Source organism: Mastomys coucha, unplaced genomic scaffold, assembly GCF_008632895.1.
Source record: "Mastomys coucha isolate ucsf_1 unplaced genomic scaffold, UCSF_Mcou_1 pScaffold3, whole genome shotgun sequence".
In the NCBI taxonomy this organism is placed as follows: Eukaryota; Metazoa; Chordata; class Mammalia; order Rodentia; family Muridae; genus Mastomys; species Mastomys coucha.
In genome coordinates, this window is record NW_022196909.1 from 40,535,614 (window position 1) to 40,551,764 (window position 16,151).

The window sequence follows — 16,151 nt, forward strand, 5'->3', positions numbered from 1 at the left end:
CCCCCCCCCCCCCGGTACTGTTCACTTTGGGCCCCTTTAAGACTATCTTTCAAGGCCCGTTCTGATCTTATTCTGGCACATAGCGGGATACTTGTGGTCTGGAACCTGGGGTTCCACTGGGCTGTGAAAGATGGCTTCTGCCAGCTGTTGGCTCTCACAGGGATCGTCGTGGGCCACATCTACTACTTCCTAGAAGATGTCTTTCCCAACCAGCCTGGCGGCAAGCGACTGCTACTGACCCCCAGCTTTCTGTGAGTGTTGGACAACGGTTCCCCCCACTGCCCCTTAGGTGGCAATCTACCTCATTCTCGGGGAAGGGGGGTGACTTGTGCTTGCTTCAGTGCTCAGTACAACTGTCTCCTCCCCACAGGAAGCTGCTACTAGATGACCCTCAGGAGGACCCCAATTACCAGCCCCTTCCGGAAGAGCAGCCAGAGCCCTAACTGCAGCTCCTGGAGAAGGAAGCCCACACTGGTCAGCTCGACACTTCTGACAGCACTCTGTCCTTCCCCTCCACCTCAGCTCCAGCTGAGCAGCCCACTGGGAAGGCCTTGGTACCTCAGCCGGCCACACCCTCCACTTCTCTGTACCGTCTCTGCTCAGCTGTAACGACAGGACATGACAGGACACGGGGCCCAGAGAGGCCCAAGACTGCCTAGAGTTGCCTAGCAGAGTTCTGAACTAGTCACAGACCCACAGGTCTCATCTTCATGCTGCCAGTGATCTCAGTCCCAGTCAACAGGAATCCTGCCTGTGGTGCCTGTGGGCTGATGCCATCCCCCTGTCTTCGTTTAAAGCAAATCTTCACCTTCTCCAGACGGCGACCCCAAGGTCCCACGGTCTCAGGCACAGGCACAGAGGATAACTCTGCCCCTTGGCCATGCTAGTGAGCCTAGGGCCTTGAGCTCTATTTAAGCAGTAGCCGTGTACAGCAGTAGTTGTGGGACATTCCTTCCATCTGTCTTGCAGTTGAAGGCCTGTGCGGGCTTTCCTACCGAGCTTTCCTTGTTGCCTTACATCAGCCCCACGAGGCTTACTCCTGGATGCCCAATAGTACGGGGATTCCCCAAACCATGGCCTGTTATTTCTGTGGCAACAAAAATGTTTTCTACTGAGTCTGACTCAATTTGGTAGTGAAACCTGGTGGGCCACAGCTGTGGAGAGGAGGGATTTTAGACTAGCATGTTCTGAGGGGGGGATGATGTGGAGGAGAGTACTCCCTAGGCGGACCCACTGAGTGAGGGGAGCAGCGTGGAGCTGGGGTGCCTGCAATGCCCAATTTGCCAAGCAGAGCTTGCCTTAGTGCAGACCCATGCCACGTTAATGGATCCTATGGCCATTCTATACCACAAACAACAGACAAAGGGATGAGCCTACTGTAACCTAAGCACAGCTTGGGGATGGGGGAAGAGGCTCTACCTCCTCTCTATACACTGCTAACTCAAAAGGATGGCACATGGCTGGTGTGCTAGTTCCCTGTTCCCCACAACAGGTTGAGAAAGGAGAAGCTGGCCCAGGCCACAGTTGAGATGAACTTAGTTATTAACCTTTTTGTGGGCTGCTAGAACTTCCACACAGAGTTCTGTCTGCATGTTAATTCTGTCTTGTCCAGATGCTGCCCCACATGACTAAGAAGGTCCTCTAGAAGGGGCTTGTTCTAGAGCACCTGTCTGGATGCCTCAGGACTAAGGCCAGCAGAGGAGCGGACACACTGTCAACCTCCACAAGGACTTGCTGAGCACAGAGAGCCCCTGGGAAGCTGGAAGGCACAAGAAAGAACAGTGACTGGGCTCCGCTCTGGGGGCCTTGTGGCTGGCTATGCAGACTCAAAACTAGAGGGCTGGAAGGGCAAGGACTGACACATCCACCTGGCCACATACCCTCCCATCCACACGGGTTCTATCTCAGGTTGGCTCCTGGCTCTCAGTGTCATGCTACTGTATCAAAGAAATTGAACATGGTACTTTTTATTTAAAAAGTGTTACCAGCCCTGTCTGGGGCTCCTATACAAAAACAAAACCAAACCAAACCCAAACGAGGCTGCTTCCTGACTCTAGACTCTGGGGGACAGTGTTGGGGTTTAGCAAATGGAATGTGTGCTGTAGGAAGGCACCCGGAGGCTCCTACCCCAGTCCTCAGGATGGCACCAGCTGTCCCTCTGCCTTTCTCCTTCCAGAGAAGGAAAGGCAGTCTTCTGAGATGCTCTGTGGAAGTCAAACGCAGATGGCTTCATCACCAGGCTGGGGCAGTGTTGGCCAGACGCCTCATTCTCCTAAAGTAGGGAAATAGGTGGTCAGTGGGGCTGGTCACAGCTCGGGTGGCTGTCCTCCTCCTGAGTATGTTTTCTTCCTAGAGGAGCTAGGTGTGGGGCCACCTAGCAGGAATCGTCTCCAGCCTTTCTTGACCTTGCCAGTTGGCTGCATGGCCCTACTTAACTCTCTAGAAACCCCCGAAACCTGCTAGGAGATAGGCAGATGGGACCTGAGGACTCGTCATTGTTCTCTTTGAGGAAATGTACCCTGGGGCCTCATCTCCAGAGACTGCCTCTTGAAACCAGGTTCCCAGGGAGAAGAGACTCGTGCCTCCGCCAGGGAAGTTGGGTGCCTGTGCATACCTTGTGTTCCTGTCTTGATCCCGGATTTTCTTCTCCATCTCAGCATCAGTCAGTGTCTCCAGCAGGGGGCACCACTGGTCAGCATCTCCGGTATTTCGGATGGCAATCTCCACTGTGGGAAGTGGGTTCTCACTGAGGGAAGGAAGACAGAGAGAGGAACAAGGGCTACTTAACAGAACCGCAGCTAGGAAGTCCCCCAGAAACCACTGCTTCCCACCCTGCTAGCCCTTAGCAGATGGCCAGGGCACGGGAGGAAGGCCCACTTCTTCGATGGCTTCTGTCACTACCTCAAGCATGATGTCAGGGCCTGCACCATGTACACGGAACAGTGCTATCACCTATGGCCGGGAGCCTTCCTTTACAGCCAATTCTTGGTAAGAACTGAGGGAGCTTCTAGCTATGGAGGTAGTTTCTTTGGACAGAACAGTGTCAAGATACAGGTAACAGAAAGACCAGGCCTAACTGCCCTATTCTGTCCATAGCCAGTACCCACTGCTCAGGAAAGCACCATACTCTCACAGGGATGAGGAGGGGGTGCAAAAAGACTCTTCCCCAGAGGCCTCAACCTCCTCAGAGAGGGCCACGGGCTGGCCTGCTCTCAAGTGCTCTCCACATTTATCCCTCGGCTCCTTCATGGAGTCCACACTAAGCCCTGGAGAAGCCAGCCTTTTGCTTTGAGACAGCTGGCTGGAGAGAACTGAGCCGAGAAATGCTACCTCCAGACTTAGAGCCCTTCAGAGACCACCCGACTCCACCTCATCTCTTCAAACCTTTTGCCAAATGGAAACAATGTGAATGAAGTGGGACAAAGGCTAAGAGGGTCCAAGTACTGGGGGATGGGTGTGGCCATGCCTCTCTGGACCTTGGTTTCCAGTCACTGAGAGGAAGCTAAGGTGGAACCCAATGTGGTCCAGCAAAGCTGAGCCTGGCGGGAAGCCTCATAGCAAGGCTCTAACTAGGTCTTTTCTCCAGCCACTGTCACATGGCCTTCTGGAGCCTTGACCGTCCCCCCAGCCTCCCTGTCTCCTGAGTGAGGACCAGTCCCTCAGGAGATGGCCATCCTACAGCACCCTGCTGCCCTGCAGGACCTCACCACCTGGCAGATGAAAATGGGATAAACAGCTGACTGGGCGACTGTGGGTTTTGTCTAAAGCATGAGAGCAAAGTTACCTGTTGAGAGGGTTAACAGAGCAGCTAACAGTCATTCATTGCAGTTTCTTCAGAGCCACACAGGCTCCTTCGGGCTTCAGGAATGGTGGATTTCACAAAAGCAAAGCCCTCTACCAGGTTTGACGGCAGAGTCATGATTCCTTATCACTGTACCAAACCAGTACAGGCCGAAGCTGGCAGCTGAGAGCCTACTCTTGCCCAACTCAGGAAGGCTGGCTAGGGCCAATTCTTGACATAAAGGTTCCAAGGACCTTGAGCCTGGATTGAGGCCAGAGTATGGCTGAGGCTGCTTCCACAGATCAGGAGAGGCCTGGCTCCTTCGCAGACACAGGTCTGACTTAGTATTGAAGCTCAGCTTACAACATCCACACCCACAGGCTCCACAGATCTGGAAGCTCAAGCTCCTGCTAGTGACTCAGAAGCCAGGGATCAGTCAGCCCCTGCCCTTGTGGTCAGTCCCTGGGGCCAGCCCCTTCTCAGCAGCTTGATTTAGAAATCCAGACACGGGCCAGCCAGACTTATCCCTCATCTCCAGGTCACCTCCCACAGGAGGGAAGAATTCAGAGGCGCCAAGCCTAGACAGTAAGAGGCAAAACATGTTTTCCTCTGAATTTAAACAAGAGCTGGCAAACAGTCCGGGGGCCCTTTGTTTACCTCCCCTTGACTCTGGGAAGATGTCACACCAGTGGGTCTGTTCAAAAGAGAACTGCTAGGGCTGACCATGGAAGGATGGGCTCAGAGCCAGCACTAGCTGCCTCAGGTTTGTGGGGACATGCAAGCAGAGACACTGCCCTGAGTCCCAAAGTCTGTGGGCCCCTGGAGTCAGCCAGTATCCATTGTTCCAAGGGAATTCCTGCTCATGAACTCTGAGGCCAGGAGAACCTGGACATTCTCTTGGGTCTGTTAGAAGATGACCGTGAGCCAGGCAGTGGTGGTGCACGCCTTTAATCCCAGCACCTGGGAGGCAGAGGCAGGCGGATTTCAAGTTAAAAAAAAGATGATGGTGAGGGCTAGAGAAGTGGCTCCGCAGTTAAGAGCACTGACTGCTCTTCAGAAAGTCCTGACTTTAAATCCCAGCAACCACATGGTAGCTCACAACCAGCTGTAACGAGATCTGACACCACCTTCTGGAGTGTCTGAAGACAGCTACAGTGTACTTACATAAAATAAATAAATAAATCTTTAAAAAAAGGATGGTAAGAGGAAAGATGGATGTTAATGGAGTATATCTGAGTTTGTGATGAAGGGTTTTTGCTGTTTTTTAAGACAGGGTCTCTGTGTAGCTCTGGCTGTCCTGGCACTCAGTCTGTAGACCAGGCCAACCTCCAACTCAGAGACCTGCCTGCCTCCCAATACTGGGAGTAAAGGTGCTCACCTCTATACCAGATCAATACTGGGAGTAAAGGTGTTCACCACTATACCAGATCTTGATGTGACATTGTTTTTATGACCTGGGACAGACAGGCAAGCTGAAAAGCAATCACTGTCACTATAAAGAAGAGCAATGACCTGCCTAAGGCCACTCAACCAAAGGGAAAGGAGACCAAATTCCACAGTCACTTTGTTTGCAAGCCTCAGCTGCCGTGGCACTCAGAGGCAAGTTCTACACCACTCACGGGGAAAAGGCGATCTTACAGGCAAACTGCTGATACAATGTCTCTGCTCTAGGCGATGCTTTCTGAGATGTGACACACACACATATACTTGCACATATAAATCTCATACATACATACATGACAGATGAAACTATCATTTGGATTTATGAACTTCAGGAAACTATCAACTTTTGTGCTTCAAAGAACACTATCAAAAAAGTGGAAATGCAAGCTGGAGAGATGGTTCAACAGTTAAGAGCACTGACTGCCCTTCCAAAGGACCCGAGTTCAATTCCCAGCAACCACGTGGTGGCTCACAACCATCTGTAATGGGATGCGATGCCCTCTTCTGGTGTGTCTGAGGACAGCTATAGTGCACTCATATAAATAAAATAAATCTTAAAAAAAAAAAAGGTGTTGGACAGCTGACTCAGAGGGTGGAGAACAAATATATTTATAGATCCTACCTCCTAAGGAATGCATAGCCAGAATTCAATAACAACTTTTTTTTTTTTTAAAGATTTATTTATTTATTATATGTAAGTACACTGTAGCTGTCCTCAGACTCTCCAGAAGAGGGTGTCAGATCTCATTATGGATGGCTGTGAGCCACCATGTGGTTGCTGGGACTTGAACTTAGGATCTTCAGAAGACCAGTTGGTGCTCTTAACCACTGAGCCATCTCACCAGCCCCAATAACAACTTTTACAAGATAAGAGAATAAAACAATAAAAAGAGAAACGAGTTAAAAATACAGGCCAGTAAGAAAGATCAGTGTGAAGTCCTGAGTTCAATCCAGGGTACCTACATGAAAAGAACTGACACCTACAGGTTGTTCTCTGACCTCCACACATGTACACCCCTCCACCAATAAACTGGGGCAGGGTGAATGACCTGAACAGACCATTTCCAAAGACACACATACATATGCATATATGCACACATGCGTATGTACACACACAGGGCCAATAATGAAAAGATGCTCACTAGAAAATCCAACCTCGCCGAGCAGTGGTGGCGCACGCCTTTGATCCCAGCACTTGGGAGGCAGAAGCAGGCGGATTTCTGAGTTCGAGGCCAGCCTGGTCTCCAGAGTGAGTTCCAGGACAGCCAGGGCTACACAGAGAAACCCTGTCTCGAAAAAACCAAAAAGAAAAAAAAAAAGAAAATCCAACCTCAGCCTCTCACTTCCCACTCACCAGGAAAGCTACAGTCAGGCAAGAGCAAGCACTGGCCAGCATGAAGCCCACAGCACTGGCCAGCATGAAGCCACAGCACTGGTGGGTTCTTTAGGATGATGCAGCTACTGTAAAAAAGCCAGTCTGGCAGTTCCTCAAATGCCAGGTGTGACAGCTAGATATAATCCAGGCTCTTAGGAGGCCCAGCCTGGAGGACTCATGAATTATTAGAGGCTAGTCTAGGCTACAAAGTGAGATCCTGTCTCAACAAAACAAAGCAAAACTTAATCAGTTATATAATCCAGACATACTACTACAGAGTAGACAGCCAAGAGAACTGACAGCATATTTAAACAAGACCCAATGGCCTTAGCATCATCTACTATAGCCAAGAAGAAATAACCTACACCTGAATGGACAAGCAGAGTGTAGGTGTGTGTGCATGTATGTATGTGTGTATGTGTGCATGTATGTATGCATGTGTGCATGTATGTATGTAGGGATGTGTGCATGTATGTATGTGTGTGCATGTATGTATGTATGTGTGTATGCGTGTATGTATGTGTGCATGTGTGTATGTAGGTATGTGTGCATGTATGTATGTATGTATGTATGTTTGTATGTGTGTATGTATGTGTGCATGCATGTATGTGTGCATGTATGTATGTTTGTGTGCATGTAGGCATGTATGTATGTGTGCATGCATGCATGTATGTGTGCATGCATATATGTATGTGTGTGTGCATGCATGTATGTGTGCATGTATGTATGTTTGTGTGCATGTAGGTATATATGTATGTGTGCATGCATGTATGTAGGGATGTGTGCGTATATATATGTATGTGTGCATGTATGTGTGTGTGCATGTATGTATGTGTGCGTGTATGTATGTATGTGTGTGTATGTGTGCATGTATGTATGTAGGTATGTGTGCATGCATGCGTGTATGTATGTGTGCATGCATGTATGTGTGCATGTATGTATGTAGGTATGTGTGCATGTATATAGGTAGGGATGTGTGCATGCATGTATGTGTGCATGTATGTATGTAGGGATGTGTGCATGTATGCATGTATGTCTGTATGTGTGCATGTATGTATGTGTGCATGCATGTATTTGGGATGTGTGCATGTATGTATGTAGGGATGTGTGCATGCATGTATGTATGTGTGCATGTATGTATGTTTGTGTGCATGTAGGTATGTATGTATGTGTGCATGTATGTATGTTTGTGTGCATGTAGGTATATATGTATGTGTGCATGCATGTATGTAGGGATGTGTGCGTATATATATATGTATGTATGTGTGCATGTATGTATGTGTGCGTGTATGTATGTATGTATGTATGTGTATGTATGTATGTATGTATGTGTGCATGCATGCGTGTATGTATGTGTGCATGCATGCATGTGTGTATGTGTGCATGTATGTATGTAGGTATGTGTGCATGTATATATGTAGGGATGTGTGCATGCATGTATGTGTGCGTGTATATATGTAGGGATGTGTGGATGTATGCATGTATGTCTGTATGTGTGCATGTATGTATGTAGGTATGTGTGCATGCATGTATTTAGGTATGTGTGCATGTATGTATGTAGGTATTTATTTATTTTTCGAGACAGGGTTTCTCTGTATAGCCCTGGCTGTCCTGGAACTCACTCTGTAGACCAGGCTGGCCTCGAACTCAGAAATCTGCCTGCCTCTGCCTCCCAAGTGCTGGGATTAAAGACATGCGCCACCACCACCCGGCTGCAAAATGTATTTATTAACCACTGGAAATAGTCGTCTGTAGAATGGAGTTCTAATAACATTACAACATAGATGACCCCTGAAAACATTCTACTAGGAAGCTAGACACCACGAGATCATATAGGACCAGGCTAGGCTATGTGGCAGGAGCCTGGCTCAACAGAAGGAAAATCAACCAGACCAAACCGCACATGCATGTCAAACACCAGGCATGACCACTCACACCTGTGACTCTATCACCTGGAAGGTAAAGCATGAAGATCACAAGTTCAAGACCTGCCTGGATTACAGAATGAGTTAGTAGTGTGACCCTACCTCAAAACCAAACAGAAAAAAAATTAAAAAATACATTTTAAAATAAAATGGCTACATAGTGTGGGGTATGAATTGTCTCTGAATGGGCTGTTATAAAAATAAAAAAAAACCCTGTTGACCAGGGTGGCTTGGCTTGTGGAGCTGTAGGACTCTTACCCTCCACCAGCCCCTCCCTGACTGCGGGTGCTGCCCCAGCAGAGGACCGTGTTTCTCAGTCTCTCTTTCAGGCTCTGCCGCCAAACCTGATGGAGGACACCTTTATCCCCACCCAGCACGTGATCCTGGCAGGGCAGACACTAGTGACTGAGTGCCACACAGTGCTCAGCGTGGACAGTGGCATGTCCCCTCATTCCTCTCTGCTCTTCCTGCCCCAGCCAGCCCTCACCAGACAGCTCCTGTGCCCACTCCCAGCCACCTTCCCTCTGTACACTAGGAGTCAAAGCATGTCAGTGACCACACATGACACGTCTGTCTTTCTCCTGTGCCAGACTTGGCTCAGAAGAAATTACTAGTAATTTGGCTGTGGGCAATTCTAAAAGCAACTCTCCTGCTGTCCTACCCGGCTTCATCCTCATCAGACCCACCCCATTTCCTCACATTTGTCAGAGCCTTCCTTTTTTAAAAAATAATTTATTTTTTATTTTTATGTTTATTATAGTGTTTTGACTACATGTATGTCTGTTGGATCCCTGGAATTGGAGTTACAGAGAGGTGTGAGTGGCCATGTTGGTGCTGGGAACTGAACTTGGGTCTTCTGGAAGAACAGCCAGTGCTCTTAACCACTGAGCCATCCCTACAGTCCTCGTCACAGCCCTTTGTCCTCATTCTGGTTCTGAGATGTCTGTTGCTCTAATCCAGTTCTGTACTCCAGCCTGGAGCCTGTTACCAGCTTGTCACCCCTCCCGTTCCCCAAACTGCTTCCTCCTGCCCTGGCCTTTACCAGGCCTGTCTGTCCTACTGCTAAAAGGCACGGCTTTTTTTTTTTTTTTTTTTGGTTTTTCGAGACAGGGTTTCTCTGTGTAGCCTGGGCTGTCCTGGAACTAACTCTGTAGACCAGGCTGGCCTCAAACTCAGAAATCCACCTGCCTCTGCCTCCCAAGTGCTGGGATTAAAGGCGTGAGCCACCACGCCTGGCAAGGCATAGCCTTCTAATGCATGGGCATCATGGTCTTGCTCACACATGTCCTGTGACCAGCAGCTCTCTCTGCTATTCTGTGGATACAACCAAAGGCCAGAGACCGGTGGGATGAGTAAAGAGGGGATGGGACATAGATGTGCAGAGACTGGCAGCCTGGCTGAAAGGAATTTAGTGTGCTTCCAACATGAAGTAATAGAAGTAAATGAAGTAATTTTAAGTTTTTAAAACTTAAAACTCATTTTAGACGGTCAAGGGACACATGCTTGTCATATTCTGTCCATTGCAGATACCAGGCTGGGACTCTTCCTACCAGGGAGGAACTGTAAGAATGACAGGACAACAATCATTTGCCTGTGGCAAGTGATTACAAAATCCCTAGTTCTACATGTCTGTGGGGTGAGGTGATGCAGAGCTGAGATTGCAGGGAGTTAGTTCTGGCCACTCCCCTCTGGAGTCTGATGTATGGAAGAGCAAGGGTCTGATCCTCAGGTCCTGACTCTAGGAGCGAGGCTTGATCCTCAGGTCCTGACTCTAAGAGCGAGGGTCTGATCCTCATGTCCTGACTCTCACTGCTGGGTCTTGTCCAGTGTGGGAGCATCCCTGGTGCCCAAATGGTCCAACACACAGGACAGGCACTGAGAACTCGCCAGGCCCAACTGGCTGGGAAGAGAATAAAACAGCCTTTGCTGAGTCTATGACCAGGAAGTCCAGGCAGGCCACAGTGCAGAGATTTCTACCAGAGCAGGCCTACACTTATTCCCAGGGATTGGAAATCTGAATCCAGAACTAAGGATCACAGCAGAGCCTGGGCCTTCCTGTCCACACCTGGGACTCACGGAATAGAGTGCCCTGAGTCCTAATGTAACACTATTGGGTGGTTTCCGGGGGGGCTTGTTCTTGAGCATGGGTAAACTGCAGGTGGCCAGGAGACTTGAAGCCACCTGGGGCCTGATAGTGGAAATGCTTATAAGTGTTGGCAACAGAGGAAAACGACAAGAGCAGGACCCATCATGAGCTGCAAGAAACTGTATCTCTCAGGCCCTGACCTCAGCACTAAAAGCTACCACACAGCACATGGAGGTGGACACCTGGCGCCTTGCTGCTAGGTGCACGTGCACATTCTGAAAGTGGGTTCCCACTCAACTACTGGCTGTGGATGCATCCTCTGTGTCAGTAACACTCCCAGGACCTAGACATTGTTACCTCAGCTTGACTCCACACAGGGTGAATGGACATTGGAGGCCAGGAAGTGGACAACAAAGCAAGACCAGTGGGGAAGAGAAGTGTGCTAGTTGTCTTACCTGAAGGCGTAGGTCTTCTGGTGCCAGCTCAGCTGTCCTCGGATGCTGTATGCAATGGTGGTGACAAACTCCCCACCCAAGCCCAGCTCTGAGCACAGCTTCAGGGCAAACTTCTCTGGAGAGTTCTCTTTCTCTGACATGTCCCATTCAAACTGGTCCACCAGGGAGATGTTCCCCACATGGATGTTCAGCTGTGGCAGGAACCAAGAAGCACAATGAAAGCCGGATCGTTAGTCGCCCTGGAAAGCTGGGAGGATGTGGGGACAAGCCATTCTCAACTGCCAGCTCAGAGTAAATTCTGCCCATCACTCGGGAGCTGAGGACCAAGGCGGTCTAGTTCCTTACTTGTAAAATAGAACCCCCCCACCCCCGACCTCCCAGGTTGTCAGTAGACACTGAGGTCCTAGGCACCTGATCCCACCTCAACCTCTCTCCTCATCCCCTGCGTCCCACGTCCTTTACACTTTGGCAACCAACCTGTCTGTGGCTATGCTGGCCATGCAGAGGTCGGCTTACATGCCACTCTTCAGAGACTGTCCTTGAGCCTGCTTTAAGCCAGTGTCCATACCCTGATGGCACCACTGTACAAGCACCCTGTCAAGCAGCTCACAAGAACACCTACCTCCCTATCTACTCACCCCGCTTAGAAAGACGAGCCTATTCCCAAACTTTGTGGAAGGAAAACAACACTCCACAGACTGCTCTGCTCCACAGTCATGGGGGCACACACACCAACAACAGTTAAAGAAAAAAATCAGTGCAGTAAGACACATGCATGACACCACACGCACGAATAAGGAAGCTTAGATTCAACATGATCAGATATGTTACACCAATCAGGATGGCTTCTATCAAATAAGAAAGGAAGAAAGGGGGAATGAAGAAAGAAGGGAGAGGGCAAAAGAGGAAGGGAGGCAGGCCAGTAATAACTTCTACTGACTCTAGGGAGAAACTGGAACCTTCGTGTATTCTTAGTGGGGGAACAAGATGGCGTAACCCCTGTGCAAGTCTGGAAGGTCCTCAAAATAATAAAGGATAGCCAAGTGACCTAGTAATTATTTCTAAGATTTATTTATTTTTCTTTAATGTGTATTGGTGTTTTGCTTATATGTATGTCTGTGTGAGTGTCAGATCCTGGAGTTACAGACAGCTGTCAGTTGCCATGTGGATGCTGGGTATCAAACCCAGGTCCTCCAGAAGAGCAACTAGTGCTCTTAGCCACCACGACCTAGCAATTTTAACTTGCTTCATTTTTAACTAATTTAATTTTAATTTGGAGTATAAAACCCAAAGAACTGAAAGCAGAAATACAAACAGGTATTTGAATCATAAAGTACTTCTGGCCCAGCCCATAAGAACATTACACTGACATTGCACATCTCACTGTGGGCTCTCCTAACTCTGGGGTTGGCTCAGCACCTGATAGAGATTTCTGGCCGTCCTAGCCACAATGTGACACTTTACTCTGAAAGTCAGCCCACCCATTCCTGAGGGCTTAGTCAGGTTGTCCCTGAAAGATGTCTTTCCAGAAACTGCATCCCCACGGCTTCCATCAAGGCCTGAGTGTGCTCTTAGCACCTACCTTGATGATGACACGCTGGTCAGATTGGTCCTCCAGGATGCTGTCTGTGGGATAGGACTCAATCTGCTGTCGAATGGCAGAGGCAATAGCTGGCACAAAAGTCAGTGGATTCAAATCCAGATCATCACAAAGTATTTCTGAAAACATCTCAGGGGTCATTAGCTTCTCTGAAACCAGAAGAATACAAACATTCCAATCTATTTGTGATGCCTCATTTCACAGTGCTCACACCTGTCCTGCTTTCTCTCCCATCCCTTCCTACTTCGACAAACCTGCCTCACACAGAGGTGGATGACCGGGCACCTGAACCTGGCCTTCCAGACACTTCCCATGGTTCATATCCTGAGAACGAGACTTGGGCTGTCAGGATGTGGACATTTCCACCAGCACCAGGACCCCTCTATTGTTCTTTTGCAGCCACACCTACGTGGCTCCTTTCACCCTTTGCCTGTGACATCTGTTTCTGTAATTCCAGCATCTGATAAGCTAGAGTCATACCTTATGCAGCTTGGGTTGACTTTCTTTCTTTCTTTTTTTTTTTTTAATTTTAATTTTTATTTATTTATTATATATAAGTACACTGTAGCTGTCTTCAGACAGACTCCAGAAGAGGGAGTCTGATCTCATTAAGGGTGGTTGTGAGCCACCATGTGGTTGCTGGGATTTGAACTCAGTACCTTCAGAAGAGCAGTCAGTGCTCTTAACCACTGAGCCATCTCTCCAGCCCCTTGACTTTCTTTCTAGGCAGAATTTTTTTCAGAGGAGCTAGTCATGGTGGTACGTAACTTTAATCCCAGCACTTGGGAGGCAAAGGCAGGTGGATCTCTATGATTTTTAGGCTAGCCTGGTCTACACAGTGAATTCCAAGCCAGCCAGGAGGACATAGTGAGATTCTATCTCAAAAAAACTAGCCAAACAAGCAACAAAAATTCTTGAGGTTGTTCCTTCCTTTTTACTGATGATTAGCATTCTGCAGAGCACTCATATGTTGTTCCCTTGCTCACCCCCTGCAGGGCATCGGGGCCTTTTCTAATTTCTGCAAATTATGCACAGAGCTGCTATCATATCCACATGTAGGTTTCAGTATATGCAGATGTCTCCAGAACTTCTCTGGGACACATGCCCACCACTGCAGCCGCTCACTCGCAGGGTAGTCATGTTTACTTTTGAACTGGTTTTTAGAGCAGCTTAGCCATTTGTGTTTCCACCAGTATGTGAAGGTCTCAGTTTCTCTGTTCCCTCCTCCCTGCAGTGACATCGCTGGCAGTGTGCAGCACTGCTCAAACAGCTATAATAAGCAGAGCGCCTCCCAGTGTTGACTTCCATCTAAGCATCTAAGTGAGAGGTGTTTCATGGCTCCTGTCCTCATTCTAACATCCTTTCTCACATCTCCTTATGTGTGCGCTTGTTTTGTCTGCATATACATCTGTGTACCACTTGCATGGCTTACGCCTTTAGAGGCCAGAAGGCATTAGATTCCCTTGAAATAGGAGTTATAAACTACTCAGGAGTTATAAACTACTGAGAGTGCCTATGGAAGTGCTAGAAATTGAATCTGGGTCCTCTGGAAGAGCAGGCAGTGTCCTTAAGCCTGAGCCATCTCTGTAGCCCATGTTCTTATTCTAATTAAACTCTTGCTTTCTAGAGGTTTTGCAATCTGTTCTTTCACAGTTTTATATGAATAGGTAAACACCGTGATCATATTCCATGCCCTGTTATCTTTTTCTTTTCTAAGACAGGTCTCACTATTTAGCCCTCCTTGGCTAGACTGTGACTTGCTATGTAGACTTGAGCCTGCCCCATGCTGGGATCAGATGTGTGCCCCTCTCCATCCGGCATCCTTTCGCCCTTCTGACAGGGTCTTTTGCAGGGAAAGCTTTAATGAGGTCCGAGATTTAGTGTTTTCTATTCTGGACGATGCTGCTGGTATCTAAAGGGTCTTTGTCTATCCCTAAACACCAAGATCTTCTCTTAGACTTCCCCCAGCAAGTTTCATGATTTTCTGGGATTTTTTTTTCTTTTTTCTTTTTTTGAGACAGGGTTTCTCTGTGTAGCCCTGGCTGTCCTGGAACTCACCCTGTAGACCAAGCTGCCTCGAACTCATGATTTTGTGTTGTATACACACTAAGTCTGTGATTTTTTTAGAGTTCACCATTAGGTGTGAAATTAGGTTGATGTTATCTGTAGACGTCCGACTGCTCTAGCATCATTTTCTCCAAAGGACTATCTCCCCTCAATCACCCGAATTTACATCATTTTGTCAAAAATCAGCAGGGCTAGGAGAGGGGTGAGGGCGCGGAGGCTCGAGAGCACATAGTGGCCTTGTGACGTCAGAGGCAAAGCTATGTGAGCAGTGAGCACGCGGCTGGACTGAGCCTGAGTGATGCCTTGGACATCTCTGGAACTACAGTTACTTGCCATGCCAAGCCCTTAGCCTTCCCACTGCTGCAACCCTTCAAGGCAGTGCCTTGTGTTGTGGTGACCCCCAACACAAAATTATTTCGTGGCTACTTCATAACTGTAACTTTGCTACTGTTATGAATTGTACTGTAAATATCTGATATGTATGTAACCGCAAAGGGGGTCATGATCCACAGGTTGAGAACCACTAAGAGGCTAACCGACTCACAGGAGGGCAGACCCTGGTACTCACATACTGCTGTCACTGTCACTAAGTGACACTGTGTTCACGTTTGTTTGTTTGCTTTTTTAGATCCTTTCAAATTAACTTAGGCTGACCATGGATTGCCCACTTCCCAAGTGCTAGGTACATGAAACAGTGCCCGATTTGAGAAGGGCCCTTTTTTTGTTTTATGTTTTGGAACACTATAGCTCTAGCTGTCTTGAAACTCACTATACAGACCAGGCTGGCTTTGAACTCACAGAGATCTGCCTGCCTCTGCCTCCCAAGTGCTGGGATTAAGGACATACACCACCACCTCCCAGCTCTAGCTAGTTAGCTAGCTACTAGCTAGCTTGCTTGCTTGCTTGCCTGCCTTCTTGCTTGCTTTCTCTCTCTCCCTCTCCCCCCCAACACCCCTCTTTCTTTTTGGTTTCTCGAGACAGGGTTTCCCTGTATAGCCCTGGCTGTCCTGGAACTCACTCTGTAGACCAGGCTGGCCTCAAACTCAAGAAATCCACCTGCCTCTGTTTTCCAAGTGCTGGGATTAAAGGCGTGCACCATCACTGCCCGGCTATTATTTGTAATTAATTAATTTTATTTATATGTGTACACTGTCATTGTCTTCAGACACACCAGAAGAGGGCATCAGATCTCCATTACAGATGGTTGTGAGCCACCATGTGGTTTCTGGGATTTGAACTCAGGACCTCTGGAAGAGCAGCCAGTGCTCTTAACCACTGAGCCATCTCTCCAGCCTCTCCAGCTTCATTTTAAAATAAATCAATAACATAAAATCACGTTTCCCTAGGCCTTTTCCAGTATCCTCAGTGTTGCTGACCCCACCTCCCTCCATCGGCCTGTTCCCCCCCCCACGCCTTTTT

The 16,151-nt window shown here is 48.3% G+C and overlaps 2 protein-coding genes across 7 annotated transcripts in view; one reads left to right on the top strand and one right to left on the bottom strand.

Annotated features, from left to right (window-relative positions):
• Derl3 (derlin 3) overlaps positions 1–1,115 on the top strand; it is a 2,679-nt gene extending 1,564 nt beyond the window's left edge. For 4 of the 5 annotated variants that reach the window (XM_031346492.1, XM_031346494.1, XM_031346493.1 and 1 more), the window contains 2 exons: positions 161–251; positions 371–1,115. In XM_031346492.1, the coding sequence (XP_031202352.1) occupies positions 161–251; positions 371–443 (164 nt within the window). In that variant the 3' untranslated portion in view covers positions 444–1,115. Of the gene's footprint in view, positions 1–83; positions 252–370 lie in introns of all 5 variants that reach the window. The other variant, XR_004112149.1, reaches the window with a different exon arrangement.
• An 832-nt stretch (positions 1,116–1,947) lies between these two features.
• Smarcb1 (SWI/SNF related, matrix associated, actin dependent regulator of chromatin, subfamily b, member 1) overlaps positions 1,948–16,151 on the bottom strand; it is a 25,511-nt gene continuing 11,307 nt past the window's right edge. For both annotated transcript variants that reach the window (XM_031346491.1, XM_031346489.1), the window contains exons 6-9: positions 12,648–12,814; positions 11,066–11,256; positions 2,615–2,746; positions 1,948–2,272 (exon numbers count right to left, since the gene is read on the bottom strand). In XM_031346491.1, coding sequence (XP_031202351.1) covers positions 2,233–2,272; positions 2,615–2,746; positions 11,066–11,256; positions 12,648–12,814 — 530 coding nt within the window. In that variant the 3' untranslated portion in view covers positions 1,948–2,232. The remainder of the gene's footprint in view (positions 2,273–2,614; positions 2,747–11,065; positions 11,257–12,647; positions 12,815–16,151) is intronic.